Raw genomic sequence first — 18062 nt, 5'->3', positions numbered from 1 at the left:
AGTTCAAATCCCCTTCTGGGGTTCTCATAGGTAGTTGGGTAAAGTTGGAGGAGAGGAAACCTTCTGGGGAATGAAGTGAACTCTGTCTACTCTCTGGGGAATCATTGAATCTTTGTACAGTAATGGTAGGGCTCCAAATGGATGACTTTTTCAAAAATCAGAAAATCAAGAATGGTCCATTTTCCTAGGTCTCTTGATTCTCAAATAATCCAAAGAATTAGCAGATTTCAAAAAGTACAGATTTTGAGATTCAAATGATTTTTCTTTTTATCTGGAATACCTTCCTTTCATAGCATCTAAACAGATTCTATTCTCCCTTTGAAGATTTTCACTTTTGAGAGGATTGGTAACTGAACAACAAAGTGGTAAATTGGTTTTAAGACTGATGGTCTAAACCTCAATTCAAGTTTCCAAATGCCTCCATTATGATGCTGCTCAAGTCCCTTAATTTCTCAATGTCTCAGGTATCTCTTTAAAACCAGAGGTGTCAAACTTGAGGCCAGCTGACCCTAGGGCTTATAAGACTCTCTCCCACCCCAAATACTTAACAAAAATAAACAAAAATACAATGAAACATGATGTGAATTGGTTTTTATGTCAACAAGTAGTCCACAGTTTATCATTACTATTTAGATTTGACACCACTGCCTAAAACTAGGTTGAAGAGAAAGTTATGGCTTCCAGGAGTTCTCTGCCTTAGTGATAGCTCAGTTCCCAATCTCTATTCCTAGAGTACTTTAACATTTAAAGTACCTTACAAAAATTATCTCATTTGAGTTTTATAACAATAATAAAGCAAATGTGATAGTTATTAATATCCCCATTTTACAGATTAGGAAATTGAGGCCCAGAATCAAGTTCAAATACATAGTAAGTATCACGAGTGGGATATAATTCCCAATTTTTCTTATTCCAAGTTCAACACAGTATACTCTACAAAACATTGTTTCCCTCAAAATTGTAGCTATTTGCATTTTTGTTGGTGCCAACATAAAAAAAGGAATTAAGTTTTCCTGTAAGGATGGGGACAGATACAGCAATAAGACCCAATATGATACTGTTTTCTTTAGACAGAAAGTTACCCACCTATTAAGCAAAATGCACCAGGATTTTAAATACTGGCCATACATATATGCTCACTCACTTTTGAAGACTCTTGTTACCCAGCGAGCTTGGAGTTCAGAGGTTGGGAAGATGGATCCCAGGGGCTGAATGAGACCAATGAATGCTAGGGTTGGTTTCTCCAGGTCAGGGGGAAAGATGTACTTGTACAGTTTCACTTGGTTGTGTTCCACTTTGACAATGGACTCATCAAGGAAGGGAAAAGAAATCTGATATCCTGTGGCAAAGACAATCATATCAATGTCCTCTACACTTCCATCCTCAAAGATGGCGGAGGTTTCTGAGAGCTCCTTGACATTGGGTTTTACTTTGATGGCTCCATAGAGGATTCGGCTAGGGAGATCATCATTCAGCACTGGCTCTTTCATCAGGTACCTAAAACACACAGAAGAAAACACAACAAAATAGGATAGTTTATTTGCTGAAATGGTTCAAGCTCAGCCAATCTCATATGAGAGTAGCCCTGAAAAAGATATTTTCTTAGGAATCCTTAAACTTCTTTGTAATTTGCTCAGTTTTCCTTACTCTTATGATCTAGTTGCACTTGTGTCACAGCTTCCACTCTCTTAGAAAGAATAAATCCTGAGATAGCAGAACAAAAAAGTGCTGAGGAGGAATGTCAGTGTATGTTCTTGATTATTCAGTTTTGTTATAATTAGGCTACTTTCTTACTGTCTTCCCTTCTGCTGCCTACCTCTTTTGCTTATTTTGCTGCTTCATAAAATCTCACCTGAGAGTGAGTAGGACCATGACAAAATGTGTATCCATTGATTTTGAAATGTGTTAGGGGTTTAGGTAAATTTCCTATACAGAAAGGAGAATGAAAATAAATGAGGATAAGGGGCCAGCTAGGTGACTCAGTAGAGAGAGAGAGCCAGACCTGGAGATCAGGGGGCCTGGGTTCAAATATGGGCTCAGACACTTCCTAGCTGTGTCACCCTGGGCAAGTCACTTAAACACCATTGCCTACCCTTTATTAATCTTCTGACCTGGAACAAGTACATGGTATTTAAAAAAACAAACAAAAACCTCTCACCTTCCATCTTAGTATCAATACTGAGTATGAGTTCCAAGACAGAAGAGCAGTAAGGGCTAGGCAATGAGGAGTAAGTGACTTTCACAGGGTCATGTAGCTACAAAGAGTCTGAGGCCAGATTTACCAATATATAGTATTGATTCTAAGATGGTAGGTAAGGGTTTAAAAAAAAAGAAAAAGAAAATAAATGAGGATAAGATCAAGTTTTTTTTTTTTAAACCCCTAACTTCTGTCTGGAATCAATACTGTGTATTGGTTATAAGGCAGAAGAGTGGTAAGGGCTAAGCAATGGGGGTTAAGTGACTAACCCAGGGTCACATAGCTAGGAAGTATCCAAGGACAGATTCAAACCCAGGACCTCCTATCTTTGGGTCTGGCTCTCAATCCATTGAGCCACCTTGCTGCCCCCAAAATAAAGTTTTCAGATTGTCTGTGAATGTCAGATCCTGTCCCTGTCCCCATATCAGCCAAAGATTGGTAGCTTATGTTTCTTTGTTTTCATTATAGAATTTATATCAAATATATAGAGAATATAATATATATTATATATAGAATTTTACATATACTATATATAGAATATTTATATAATATTATATATTATATAGAATATTTTATAGATTATATAGAATACTCTATATTCTATATATGACATATATAGAATATTTTATAGAACATATTATATATAGAATATTATATAGATTATATATAGAATATAGAATTAATATAGTATATATATGTATATATATAGAATATATCTCAGTTTCTAATGCCAATCGCTAGTGATGTAGGTTTTTGCATATAGTTGGCTAGAGGAGGTCAAATATCCCCAATTTTTGGCACCTGATGAAAGATTTCCACGTTGCAAAAAGAATATGCACATTTGGAGAATCAAGAGTGATGCTCTCTAACTCTGAGATTAAAAAGAATTAAAGACTTGGGGAAAATTTCAGAAGCATTTTTCTCCAAAGCCATCTATGAGGAAAATCCTCATGTGTACAGGATCACAATGGTGTTATTAATAATAATAAACATTTATATGGGGAGCTAGATGGTAGAAGACCAGTCCTGAAGTTAGGAAGACTTGTGTTCCTGAGTTCAAATCCAACCTCAGATACTGACTAGCTGTATGACCCTGGGAAAGTCAATTAATTCTTAGTCTCTGTTTCCTCATATATAAAACAAACTAGAGAAGGAAATGGCAGACCACTCCAGTATCTTTGCCAAGAAAACCACAAATAAGGTCACAAAGTGTTGGATGCTACTGGAAGAAGACATATATAGCATTTACATGTGTCAAGGACCGTGCCAAGAGTTTTACAATTATTTATATTATAACAGCCCCACAAGGTAAGGTCCTTTACTATCCTGGTTTTACATATGGAGAAACTGAGACAAATGGAGATTATTTTTTTTAAGTGACTTGCCCAGGCTCATAGAGCTAGTAAGTGTTTCAGGGAAGATTTAAACTTACTCCAGTACCCAGATCTCTATTCACTGTGCCACTTACATCAAAATGGAGTCTTTGATATATGAATCTCTCCTACATCCCCCAATAGGTTAAGAATCATCCATTCTTAGGGACTTCAGAGTTCTCTGTTTGAACTTCTTACCAACTCTTTTACCCCAAGAACCACTTCTACCTGAGAACCCTAACAGATGGGTCTTTTAATCTCTTTGAACCATTAGTGATAGAGTGGTCATTAACCTATTACCACTCCATTGCTGAATACTGATTTTAAATAAAGGTCATTGTCCTATTGATAATTCCTGAGTTCTAAAAGGAACAGAAGTCTCTGGAGGATATTATGCTAGCCCAGATTTGTAGAAAGAAAATTTCATTTTGGGACTATCTTTTCTGCATATATGCCTTTGCATGTCAGAGAGATTATAAAAGAAAAGCAAAATCACTCTACTTGTTTTCAGGTACCAGACCATAGTTTTCATGGTTAAACCACCGATTCATCTGAGTCTCCATCATCCATTTCACAATCATTGGTGGAAGGGTATTTCTGAGCATGGTATTGAATCTGGTGTGGAACACCATGTCCCAAGGATAGCCATTGTCAGAAATTCTGCTCATGACCCATGAGCCATGCCTGGAGCTCATAAACACCTGGAAAACAGTACCAAGTAGGGCTGAATGTAGGCCAGTTTGGTCTCTACCACTTAGGTGATGAATTCCAAAATAGAATTTCCCTTCAGATTTTCACTGACATAATAAGTAAGATTATCTAAAACATCACACCTGCTCAGCCTTCTTACACAGCTCAACTGCAATATCTGAGGCTGAATTTCCAGACCCAATCACCAGAATTCTCTTTTTCTCAAATCCATTTGGGTTCTTGTATTGGCGGCTATGGAAATACTGGCCTTTAAACCTCTCTATACCTACAAGAGAAAGAAGAAAAAATATATGACTTCTTGGTAGGCCAATTATGTCAACATGACACCATCATTTCCATATAAACCAAATTCTATTTCTGTCTATGTCTTCTAGATTCAGTAACTAGTCTCCAGACCCTTTAGTTCTCCAAGTTAAAGCTTCAACAATGCCTACTGGCAAATGAAAAGAATTAATTAACCACAGAACCAATATTTGAGTGCCTGAAGTATGTTTGCCCTTTTGAATCATAGGACTTTAACATCTGGCACAGGCTTCAAAGGTTCAGAATTCAAGGATAGAGGTTTACATTTTTACTAGGAATAAACAAATGTTCTTAATCAGAGGCAAAATTTTTCAGTTTATCCCTTTCTTTAGACAATTTCAGAACCCCTTCTAAAATGTGACTCCATTCATATGAAATGGAAGCCTGAGTGGATGATATTCTTATTCTGATTTTGCATGAGGGAAAAAAAGTCAAGAACAGAGGGGTTACACTTTTGGGTCAGCATGACAGAGAAAATTAGTGACAAAATAGAAAGGGCAGGAAAGCTCCTTGAGAGCAGGGATTATGTGTTGGTTTTGTCTTCTTCTCACCAGTATCATAGTTTAATGAGTATAAAACTGGCCTCAGGGATCCAGAGCCATAGGTTCAAGTTGTATTTTATTTTTTATACCTTCTGGGTATGTGACTAATAAAATAAAAGGACATTGTCAAGCAAAAAAAAAATCATCAGTATTGCAAATCATACAATGGCTTGTACAAAGGATCATAAATTTAGAGCAAGAAGAGATATTAGAGGTAATCTCATCAAACTCATTCATTTCATAAAGATATTTTATTTTATCAGTCTTGTGCAATAATATATTTCCACATTAGTTTCCTGAAGTTATAGGATCCAAAGTATCTCCTTCCCTCCTATCTCTCACCTTTCCTGGAGCTGGCAAGCAATTTGATCTGGATTATACATGTATTATCCTGCAAAATCCATTTCCCTATCAACTCCCTTATTCCACAAGTGAAGAAATTGAGAACCACAAAGGCTGGGTAACCCCCCCCACAATTGTGTGTCAAGCTGTAGAACTAAGATTTGAATCTAGGTGCCCTAACTCTAAATCTAGCACTTTCCCCTTTGCATCATTGAATATGTGAGGTAGAAACTTATTACAGACTTATGAAATTGAATTAAAGAGGCCATTCCTTTTGCCACCCATCACTGCAGCATTTTATAAAATACAGATTTACTTGGTTGATGGTTACCTACTGTTTCCCTGCAAGGGGTAGAAGTAAGTCCCTTGAGGGCAGACTTTCCATCACTTATAGCTGTCTAGTTCCCTATTCCTTACACTTAGTAGTTTATTAATATTGTAATTATTTTTGAACTTGAGAAGCTGAGTGAAACCACTTGAAAATGTATTTAGTCATTTCTCTGATGGCTCATAGGGATCCTAGAACCTGTTAGAAGGAAATAGTGGAAAGCAGTGATAGCCAGTGGTAATACCAACTATCATTCTTCTCTTCCTTCTCTTTGATGTCATGTAATGTCACTTTCTCTTTTTAGGAGTCTTCTCTCATAGAAATTTGACCACTTCCCAGCCTTAGTAAAGTCTCTCTTCCCTTCCCCTTTCTAAAGAACTCACTAAAGGTGGCACAGTAGAAAGAGTATCGGGCCTGGAGTTGGGAGGACATGGGCTCAAATTTAGCCTCATATACTTCCTAGCTATGTGACCCTGGGCAAGTCACTTAGTCCTGTTTGCCTAGCCTTTGCCCTTCTGTCTTAGAGTTTTTACAAAGATAGAAAGTAAGGGTTAAAAAAGAAAAAAAAACTCAGTAGACTATCAAATGCCTTTTGGGGGAGAAGTAGAAAGACTCAGGAAGATACATGGTTAAAACAAAAATCACATTCCAAAATTGACTTAGTAAAAGCATCTCAGAGTCCCCAGGGATGGTTTTTGGCCCTGGATAAGACCTTCTGGAGAAATGTCTTAGTGTTTGGTGATCCAGGGAAATTTGATGACCCAGACATTCCAGTCAAGTTGAATAAAGAACTCAAAGTGGTAAATCATTGAGCAGAAATCATTGAATCACACATAACATCAACAGCCTAGGAATTTCAGTGGACTAGAAAAATCAAATCCTTCTTTGTGTTTTCCACCTTGAGCAAAAAGGAGGTTGAAACTTTCTTTTTCTTTCTTTCTTTTTTTAATGACTCTTACCTATTGTCTTAGAATCAATAATGTATATTGGTTCCAAGGCAAAAGAGCAATACGGGCTAAGCAAAGGAGGTTAATGACTTGCCCAGGGTTACATAGTTAGGAAGTGTCTGATATCAAATTTGAACCCAGGGCTTCCTATTTCTACCTCTGGCTCTCAATCCACTGAGCCACCTACTTAGCCCCAGTTGGAACTTTCTTGAACTTCCTCTGCTCATCCCAAACTTCAACATGATTCCTTTAGTGGCTAAGGTCCAAAAGTTGCTGGTCCATAACCATGTCAGAGTCTTAAAAAATAAAAAGCTAATATGCTCCCAAGCAACTTTTGTCAATGTACTTTGTGCCCGTATGTTTAGGACTCAAGTAAGTGAATAGAAACTAAGCCAGAAAATTAAAAATGTTTTATATTATCAATAGAGTTTCAATGGTATTGATGATAATCCATCTACAAAAGAAGAAAACCCCATAAATAATATCATAGGAAGTTGTCTGAAGTATGTAAAGATTAAGTGATTTTTCTTGGGGTCCAACAGTTAATACAGCTCACAGGTGGGATTTGAACCAAGGACTTTTTTACACACTAGCTGCCATTCCATGCTGAATCTCCCAGCTTTAACATTGTTTCTAAAATAGCAGTGAGGTCTACTTCTTGTTCCAAACATATAACAGTTGCACAGACACTCTTAAAAAGAATTTTAGAAAATCCAAGACTTACCTGGAAATGACGTTAGGGGCATGTGGGAGACAATGTGATGACCACTGCAAACCATAACTGCATCAAAAGTAGTCGACTTTTCCTTCCCATTTCTCTCAGTGATAACATCCCATTTGCCAGTGGAAGAAAAATCAGTATGTTTTTTTACATTGAGGACAGTGGTCTGGAATAAACAGGAAAAAGTATTTTTTAATCTGTTTTCTTGACCAAGGAGTCATCAAACTTAGACCTATGGCTTAAATCTAGCCCTCTGCCAGTTTTGGTATGGTCTACTGCCTGTTTTAGTATGATCCACAAGTTAAGAATGTTTTTTACATTTAAAAATAAAGTTGATTGGGAGCCTAGATGACAGAGTATATCCTCCCAATATTCCCCTCTAAACAACTTTAAAATAATTCCTCAAATAAAATTTTGGAGCATGCAGAGCCAACAAAAGCTCAGAATGAGATACTTTTCTTGCTTAAGACATCACAGGAGGTTAGGAAGAGAAGTCTGAAACACCAGAGCAGGAGTTTGTTCAAGATGTAGCAGGAATACCAGTGGGCAACTTTGGAAGTGGTTGAGAGAGTAGCAGAGACAGTAGTAGCTTCAGGAGTTCTCAGCTCAGAGAAGGTAAATAGTCTGAAAACTGGTCAGAACGAGATTATAGGAGACACTTTTGTGGCACCAGGTATAGCTGGTGATGGCTAGCAATTCTATTTCCCCTACATAGTTCTGGATTATAGTTCCAGGGCAGAGAGGAATGCTTCTGGTTGGCCACAAGGGAGCAGAAGCTCTGGTTGGAATTCCAAGGTGAAGAGGAGTCCTAATTCTTATGGCTGCAAGAGAACAGGGGCCTGCTTACATTTTCAGGGTCAAGAGGAGTGCTAGTGCTTTTGGCTGTATTGTGAGTAGAAACTTTTTCTGGGTAAAGATCAGATCACAGACCAGGAGAGCAGAGACTATAAATCTTCCTGAATCACACTCACTTTGGAAGTCCCCTAAACTTTCAGACCCACCCACCCCAGAATAGCAGTAGAAAAAACCATGAGGCTTGGGATAGTGCATATCCACCCTTAATTGAGCTGAGCCCAACCCATCACATGAATTTCAAAGTCAAGAAATAGGTTGGAAAAATGATCAAACAACCGCAAAAAATATCTTTACCATAAACAGCTACCATGGCAGCAGGTAAGAACAAGATATAAACTCAGAAGAAGACCACAATTTGAAAAGAACTATAAACTAACTGAAAAAAACCAAAGTCCAACAAGAATTCCTGGAAGAGTTAAAGAAAGAGATGAGTAGTAGACAAAAAATTAGAAAAAAAAAAGAAAATGGTAAAAGGGAATTTTAAAAAAGATAATTTACAGACTTGTAAAGGATGTATGCCAAAAAGTACTAAAGAAAACAACACTTTAAAAACAAAATTGGCCTAATGGTAAAAGTCATTGAAGAAAAGAACTTCTTAATGGGCAGAAATGGTCAAATAGAAAAAAGGAACAAAAACTCACTGAAGAAAACAATAAAGAAATTAGAATTGGATAAGTGGAAACTAATGTTTCCATGAGATATTAAAAAAAACTCCAGTAAAACAAGGGACAGCTAGTTGGTTCAGTGGATTGAGAGCCAGGCCTAGAGACAGAAGGTCCTAGGCTCAATCTGGTTTCAGATACTTCCTAGTTCTGAGATCCTGGGCAAGCCACTTAATCCTGCCTGCCTAACCTTTACTATCCTTTTGCCTTGAAACTAACATGCAATATTGATTTTAAGAGGGAAGATAAGAATATTAAAAACAATGAAACAGGTTAAATAAATGAGAAAAATAGAAGAAAATGTGAAACAACTCATGGTCAAAACAACTAACTTGGAAACTAGATCAAGGAGAGATAATTTAATAATTATTGAACTATGTGGAAATCATGATTTTTTAAAAAAGAGCCTAGATATCAGCTCTTGAGAAATTTTTAAGGAAAACACCTCTGATAGTCTAGAACAAGAGGATAAAATAGAAATTGAAAGAATCTATTGATCTCCAGAAAGAGATTCCAAAATGAAAACATGAAATATTTAGTCAAAATCTAGAACTCCAAGATGAAGGATAAAACATTGCAAGCAGTCTGAAAGAAACAATTGAAATATTGTAGAGCCATAGTCAGTAGAAGATTTTTAAACATTCCTGAAGAAAACACCAGAGTTGAATAGAATCTATGTCATTCAAACACGACTAAAAAGAAGCATAAAAAGGTAAACATGAAAGAGTAATCATAAAAGATTCAATAAAACTAACTGCTTATATTCCTATATGGGAAGATGACACTTGTAACTGCTAAGATCTTGATTATTATTAGGGTAGTTGGAAGGAATCTATGTAGACAGAGGGCATGGGTGTGACTCCATTATGCTGGGATAATCTCAACAAAATGAAAGGATGAGAAAGAAGGATGCACTGGGAGAAGGGGGAAGGGAGAGGTAGAATGGAGAAATTTTTCTCATGCAAAAGAGGTTTGAAAGGAAGAACTTTTATAGTGGAAGGAAAAATGGATAGTGGTTGCAGGCATTGCTTAAACTTCACCCTCATTGGAATTGGTTCAACAAGGGAAAAATATATAAACACATACATATGTATATATCCATATCCATACATATACATATAGCTAGGTATAGAAATCTATCTTACTCAATAGAGAAATAAAAGGGGAAGGGGATAAGAGATACGGGGACAATGTAATAAAATGAAGGGCATATTAAGGGAGATAGTGGATAGAAGCAAAACAGACTTTGGGGGAAGCACAGGTTGTGAAAAATATGGAAATGCTTTGTATGGTTTCACATGTATAATTAATATCATTTTGCTTGCCTTCTCAGTGGGTGGGAGAGTAGTAGGAGTGAGAGAATTTAGAACTCAAAATTTTAAAAAAGTGTTAAAAAGAAATAAAAATGTATTTAAAAAAATTCATTGTTTTTAAAAATATAAAAACCTTTCTTAGCCCAGGCTGAACAAAATAGGACATGGGCCCAGATATGGCTCGAGTCATAGTTTACCAACCTTTGCTCTTGAGGTCAAAGACTTTATTTTTGCTCATTTGAATTTGATTTCTCATCTCTTAGCACAGTGCCTGGCATATCATAAACACTGAATAAAAACTTCTTGACTCATGGATTACTCTAATTGCTCTATTTATCTGTTTAACAAACTTTAGTTGTTAAAGGAAAATTTCTACATATAAGAGCAAATACAAATATTTTGGACTGGCTTTTCAGATCCTCCAAGATAGGATTAAAACCTATACTTTTCTTTTAATACATTCTCTTTGTATTTCTTTTTAATATATTGTTTGTAGTGTAATCTTTATAAAATTAATCAATTAATTTCTTACATTAAAATACCTCCTCTCTCTCATTATAGAAGGCATTAATTTGACCAAATTTTACATATGTATATATATAAACTATGTCCTGTTTATCAGTTTTTTCTCTGGAGGTGGACATATACAAGTCATTCTTCAAACAATATTTCTGTTGTTATATATAATGTTCTCTCATTTCTGCTTGTTTCACTCTTCATAATTTCATGTAGTTCTTTCCATGTTTTTTAAAAACCTTATATTCTATCTTAGAATCAATATGGAATATGAGTTCCAAGGTAGATTGGTAAGGGCTAGATAAGTGACTTGCCCAGGGTCATACATCTATGAAGTGTCTTAGGTCATATTTGAACCCATGACCTTCAGTCTCTAGGCCTGGTTCTCAATCCACTGAGCCACCTAGCTGCCTCTTTTTCCATGTTTAAAAAAAGTTAACCCACTTATAATTTCTTATGGCATAGTAGTATTCCATCCCCAACTAATGGGCATCCCATCCATTTCCAGTGCTTTGCCACCACAAAGAGAACTGCTATAAATCTTTTGGAACATATAATTTCTTGTCTCTTTTCCCTGATTACCTTAGGAAACAAACCCAATTGTGTTATTACTGATCAAAAGGCACATACAATTTTGTAACTTTTTGGTCATAATTCCATATTGTTCTCCAGAATGGTTGGATCCATTAGTTTCACCATTAGTTCCACCAGTAGTGTATTAGTGTCCCCATTTTCCCACATTCCCTCCAACATTTGTACTTTTCTATCATTTTCTTGCGCTATTCCCCTTTATTTAACCAGACTAGACTACTAGCTGTTGTATAAACTCATCCTACCCTCTGTGACCTCTGCATTCACAAAGAATACATCTCATGCCTAGTGTGGTCTCCTTCCATACTTCCTTTCACTCATTGAAATCCTTCTTTTCTCTCTAGGTCTAAGTAAGGTGCCAATTCTTCCAGGAGGCTTTTTCACATCAAGTCAACAAGCATTTACTATATACCTACTATTTTCCAGGCACTGTGCTAAATATTGGGGATGATAGGTGGCAAAAAGTTGGTCTCTTGGGGGCAGCTGGGTAGCTCAGTGGATTGAGAGCCAGGCCTAGAGACGGGAGGTCCTAGGTTCAAATCTGGCCTCAGACACTTCCCAGCTGTGTGACCCTGGGCAAGTCACTTGACCCCCATTGCCTAGCCCTTGCCTCTCTTCTGCCTAGTAGCCAATACACAGTATTGACTCTAAGACAGAAGGTGAGGGTTAAAAAAAAAAGTTCGTCTCTTCCCTTAAGGAGATCATATTCTAATGGGTGAGACAACATGCAAATAATTATGTACATTTAAGATATAAACAGGGTAAATATGAAATAATCTCAGAGGGAAGGTAAGGAGAAGGGAAATAAAGTGAGGGGAAGTAGAAATGATCACTCCTTCCCTAGTTTCCTAATAGCATTTGGTCAGAATGTCTCCATTCCTCTATTATATTCTACTTTTATTTGTAATTATTTAGATACATGCCTTATTTGCACTAGATTGTAATGTTCTTGAGGGTAAGGACTTTGCAATTTTTCATTTTTGCATCCCGTGTCTAGCATTGATTTTTTTAAAAAAAATTTAAACCCTTACCTTCCACCTTAGAATTAATACTGGGTATTGGTTCTAAGGCAGAAGAGTGGTAAGGGCTAGGCAATGGGGGTTAAGTGACTTGCTCAGGATCATACAGCTAGGAAGTGTCTGAGGCCAGATTTGAACCCAGGATCTCCCATCGCTGGGTCTGACTTGAGAGTGGATTGAGATCCACTGAGCCACCCAGCTGCCCCCTTGTGTATTGATAAGTGTTTGGTGAATTGTACCACTTGCAATTCTGGCATAAGACAAGGATGTAAAGATCTGATGACTTTGTCTGAGTCAATTTCAGCTTGTTTAGAAAAGAGGCTGACCAATGTGCTCTCCTCAATTCTTAAAATATTAGAATAAGAAGAGATCTTAGAGGTTATCTAGTAGAGGAGTTCTTAACCTGAGGATCCATGAATATTTTGTCATTAAAAATAATTTTGACCACTACATTTCAATATAACTGATTTTCTTCATCATTCTATGTATTTTATTTTATTAATTTAAAACTGTCATTCTGAGAAGGTGTCCATAGTATCAATTCTAAGACAGAGGTAAGGGTTAACATTTTTTTTGATACTGTATTGTGTAAATTATTTGAAACAAAGAAACTGTGAATTTTAAAAATGTAAATAGAAAATAGATACATGTGTTCCTTAACTGCTTTAGTAATAAGATCCCGTTGGGATGGAGTCTAAGGTGCCTATATCTTATGCTGAATTCTCTTCTATGGCAAATTATGTAAGAGCAAATTTACAGAATCTTTTTCTACTCTTAAGCTAGAGCTTTTTGCATGTTTATTGTCATAATAGAATGTAAGCTTAACGAGGGCAGGGACTTTCCCCGCTTTTGTTTTGTTCCTTATATTCCTAGCACCTAGCAGAGGGCCACACACATTTAAGAGGATAATTATTTAATTAAAAAGTCACATGTGTGTTCATTAATGATTTCCTAAGTAATTCTGTATATCAAGCATTTTTTAATGTCACATGTCAACTCTTTTGAGGGATAAATGGATCAATTTGTTGCTGTCCAGTTAGTGCAGGATAATGGGGAATCTTGATTCTTTTAATTTAAAGTCTTTGTGTTCCTAATCTACATGTGTATGCACATATGTCAGCATACACTTGTGTATTCTCTCCATTTATTAATCATTATTCTAATTTAAATTGTTACCTATCTTCTAGGGTTGTTGTGATAAAAAGGTTAAACTTTGAAGTGCTTCAAAATTGAGGGCCATTAGTATTATAACTCCTTGAATGAGGACAAACCATTTAACTTTCTATGACTTCAGTTTCTCACCTGTAAAATGGGCATGATAAACATGTTTGTAGCATCATCATAGAAGTGTTGTGGAGAGGGCATAATGTACATTATTTATTACACAAAAGCAACCTACTATGCCAACACAAACCACAATTAAAGAATGGATTTAGTTGTCAGATTTCAGAGAAACCATTTATATGGCATTTATATGGCAGGTCTCCATGGAAAAGAGAGCCGAAAATTGCCCCTCCATTTGATTTTTAAAAGTCACCTTCAGTGAAAATCAAACTAAAATCTTTTTGTGGGAACATTGCTAGAGTAACTTAAATAAGCATAACCATGATTTATAGCTTCTTCAAACATTTTCCCATAATTTGTTCCTTAAAGCAATCCTGTGAAGTAGATAGTGCAAACATTATTATCCCAATGGGAAAAATCCCCCCAAAACAAATCATATTGCCTTTTCTCTTAGTATCAATTTTAAGACAAGGGAGCAACATCAGCTAGGAAATTGAGGTTAAGTGACTTGCCCAAGGTCACACAGCTAGGAAGTGTCTGAGGTCACATTTGAACTCAGGTTCTCTATTATCCTAATTTCAATATATAAGGAAATTAAGGCCCTAAGAAAGGAAGTGATATGAAGTTAGTAAGTGATGGAGAAGAGACTGGTCTTCAAAGGCTCAGTCATACTCAAGCCAATATAATATTGTTTCCTATAATGAAAACTACCGTTAAATAAATTGCTTTTTCTGCTCTTTTCTACCTCTCTTAGGATTCAGTTCTAGTATAGCTCCTGTTTTGCATCACCAATAGCCTAATTGGATATTTTCAGCTGGATGCCTTAATGACCTTTTGAACTTAATATTTTAAAAATGAAATTCATTATCCCTTCTTCTTAATTATTGTATTTTCATAGGCATCAATATTCTCTGAGATTTCCAATTTTGCTTCTAAAGAAAGTAAGTAAATAGTCTAAGGATGCATACCCAGACAGTGGTTGAACCAGAATTGAAATCTGACATTTCTTATACCTATTTTAAGTGCTGTTTTTTTTCTTCTCCCCCTCATAGGATTATAATTACAGAGGATAATTCTAATTTTCAGAACTTAAATATATAAGACCTTTCCTGCAATGTGTAGAGTACCTGAAATTGAATATATTTCAGGAGATCAAACTTTTGGGCAAAAATCCGGAAATATTCCAGGAGCTTGGAGTTGGGTAAGAAATTTGGGAAATCATCAGGCATTGGGAAGTCACTGAAACAGGACATTTCTTTGCAGGTATTGGTGATAACAGATTCATAGATACTGGCACAGCCTTCTTCCACTTTATCCTATAAGAAAATGAAGTGAGAATTAATTAAAATGCATCTCAAAAATTCTAAAACTTTATATATTGCTTTAAAAAGAAATAGATAATTTATATGATAATATAGTTAGTGTGACATTGTGCATAGAATATTGAGCATAATGTTAATCAATCAGACAATACTTTATTTTTTTTTTACAGAGTAATGATTTTATTGATACAAAATGAACACTGTAAGTGACAATTTTAGAGAAACAACTATTGCAATTTTCTTCTTTCCTCTGCAAAATTATTGTACTTTTTTTTGGTTGTTGTTGCTTACATTAACTTCCCAGGTATCTCCTCTTCCTCTCCTTCCCTCCTTTCCCAACCTGAGAGAAGGCATCAGCTTACCAAAAACAAAAAACAAAAAACAAAAAAACCCCGCAAATGTAACTACGTGTTTTTGTGTTTCTTTTTGTCAGTTCTTTCTCTGGAGGTGGACATTCACAAGTTATTCTTTAAATATTAATTCTGTAGCTGTATATAATATTCTTTTTGGTTCTAGTCATTTTACTTTTCATAATTTCAAGTAGGTATTTCCATATATATAAAAGCCTGCTCATCATTTCTTGCTATGTAGAGGTTTTCCATTATAGTAACTACTTGTTCAGTCCTTCTCCAATTGATGGGCATCCTCCTCAATTTCCAGTTCTTTGCCACCACAAAGGGAGTTACTATAAATATTTAAAAACACACAGGTTTGTTTTTTTTAAAACCTTTACCTTCTGTCTTAGAAACAATCGGTTCTAAGACAGAAGAGTGGTAATGGCTAGGCAATGGGGGTTAAGTGACTTGCCTAGGGTCACACAGCTAGGAAGTATCTGAGGTCAGATTTGAATGCAGGACCTCCGGTCTCTGGGCCTGACTCTTAATCCACTGAGTCACCCAGCTGGCCTCCACATAAGTTTTTAAAATAAACATTTATTAAGCGCCTTCTATGTGCCAGGTACCAAGCTGAATCTGAATCTGAAAGAATTGCTCCTTATCCCTCTCTGTCCTTGGAGACATTTGTGTATGGACAGTTGCAACTTGCTAGGTGGGACAGGCTAGCTTATTTCTTATCTAGGTACTGTGTCCTTGAATGTATAATGTGTATGTGTGCGTGCTCGTGTGTCTGTGTATGTGCTTATTTTTCCTGATTTTAGTTGAATGATTATCTGGAGACAGGGTCTCCTTAGTAACTGAAGTTGGTAGTTGCAGCAGCTATTCCAAGTACCAAAAAAAATACAAAGGGAAGATTTGCCTCTTATTTTGGGGGGGAGGGTGCTTTGTGTACTTCTGCCCTTGCTATATCTTCTAAGTAGATATTCCTTTGTAAAAGCTGATTGATTTCAACTGGGTAATTTATATTGGGGGCTCATGAGTGATAGAATTAGAATATCACAAGCTCTTAGGTTTACTATTAGGACTTGGAAGGGAGCAGTAGTAATTGCCCTTTGGGCACATTTTGAGTTGGAGGTGGGGAAATTTTTTCTAGAGTGTTACACAATCAACAAAACATCTATTAAATGTTTGCTTTGTTCCAGGCACTGGAAAAGGTGATAGTGATATAAATAAAATCAATTTAGATAAAATGCAAAATGATTTGAAAATCTATCTACCTTTTAACCTCTCTCTCTCTCTCTCTTTGTCTATCTATCATCTGTGTAAAATGGAAAGTAATCTCATAGGAAAAAATATCAATGATGGCGGTAGGGACACTGGGGAAGGTTTCTTACAGCAGGTGCAGTTTGATATGAAACTTGAAGGCAGCTAGGGAATTCATGAGGTGAAGGTGAGGAGGAAGAACATTACAGGCACGAAGAAAAGCTATTGAAAAGTCACAGAATCAGAAAATGGTGTGCTTTGTGAAAAAAAAAAAACAGAAAAGAAGGTCAATATGTTTAGATCATAGAATATGTGAATGGGGAGAATATCCAGGAAGACCAAGATTGTGAAGGACTTAAAAAAACCAAGCTGTCCAGCCCATGTCAAAGATGGGACTTTTCATAGGTGGCACCCTCACCCCCCCAACTTCTTAGAGTTTGTCCCCCTCACTGGTGCAGTTAGCTTGGGTTGGAGGGTTACTACCTGAAAGTGACTATTCCTATTACTGTATATCACTGTGCTTCCTTTTAGTAGAAATGGCATAGTAAGATAGGATAGTTATAGTCCATATTATTCCCCCCCCCCAACAGTAGCCCTGGAAAAACTGGGCTCAAACTTAGAGTGTAATGGTACTGAGGTATAAGTGTAGGATAAATACATGGAAAGGCAACTCAGCCCCTGATACTGGCTGAAGTCACTTCTGTCTGTAGTTGTCTCACACCGACTCTTGGGTATCTTCTGGGAAGTTTGATGAACTGAACTTCCCAGCTCAACTCTGGATTTATATCTTTAAGTAGCTTCCTCCCTCAGGTGAAGGATCCTCTTTATCTCTGTCTTCAGTACATGTTTCTTCTGTCTGTTAGATGAGGTATCATTTACTTGTTCAATAGCTCTCTTTCAAGGCTATTTAGCCTTGAAAGGCAACTTTGGACTTGTAATCTTTCCTACTCTTAGGTTTGAACTCTTCAATATAGAGATAATTTAGGACACAACTCAGTGGCTAGAGAGTCAGGCCTGGAGACAGAATGTTCTTGGTTCAAATCTGACCTCAGACCCTTCCTAGCTGTCTGACCCTGGGCAAATCACTTATCTCCATTTCCCATCCCTTATTGCTTTTTTGTCTTGGAATGAATATATTTTTAGATGGAAGGTAAGAGGTTAAAAAATATTTGGATAATATTGTCACATATGACAATATGGCATACAATCTGTGGATATATCTGCATGAATATATGGGTACACACATACATGTATATTTATGTATGCATATTCGTGTATATATGTAACATATAGACATGTGTTTATCCATTGTAGTTTTCTAGTCATTTCAGTCTTGTCCCATTCTTTGTGACCTCATTTGGAGTTTTCTTGGCAAAGATACTGGAGTGGTTTTCCATTTCCTCCTCCAACTCACTTTACAGATGAGGAAACTGAGGCA

The 18062-nt window shown here is 36.4% G+C and overlaps 1 protein-coding gene and 1 long non-coding RNA gene across 3 annotated transcripts in view; one reads left to right on the top strand and one right to left on the bottom strand.

Annotated features, from left to right (window-relative positions):
* The window catches only part of LOC100619430 (dimethylaniline monooxygenase [N-oxide-forming] 2), a 45030-nt gene that overhangs the window by 4656 nt on the left and 22312 nt on the right, over window positions 1–18062 (bottom strand). For both annotated transcript variants that reach the window (XM_056815520.1, XM_007480765.3), the window contains 5 exons: window positions 14832–15020; window positions 7468–7630; window positions 4404–4546; window positions 4072–4271; window positions 1145–1497 (listed from right to left, as the gene is read on the bottom strand). In XM_056815520.1, coding sequence (XP_056671498.1) covers window positions 1145–1497; window positions 4072–4271; window positions 4404–4546; window positions 7468–7630; window positions 14832–15020 — 1048 coding nt within the window. The remainder of the gene's footprint in view (window positions 1–1144; window positions 1498–4071; window positions 4272–4403; window positions 4547–7467; window positions 7631–14831; window positions 15021–18062) is intronic.
* Window positions 1–18062, top strand: part of LOC103104904 (uncharacterized) — a 97065-nt gene that overhangs the window by 63149 nt on the left and 15854 nt on the right. The window lies entirely within an intron of this gene.

Source organism: Monodelphis domestica, chromosome 2, assembly GCF_027887165.1.
Source record: "Monodelphis domestica isolate mMonDom1 chromosome 2, mMonDom1.pri, whole genome shotgun sequence".
NCBI classification, from domain to species: domain Eukaryota; kingdom Metazoa; phylum Chordata; class Mammalia; order Didelphimorphia; family Didelphidae; genus Monodelphis; species Monodelphis domestica.
The sequence above is the reverse complement of the archived record's forward strand: the minus strand, read 5'-3'. Positions and strand labels throughout refer to the sequence as shown.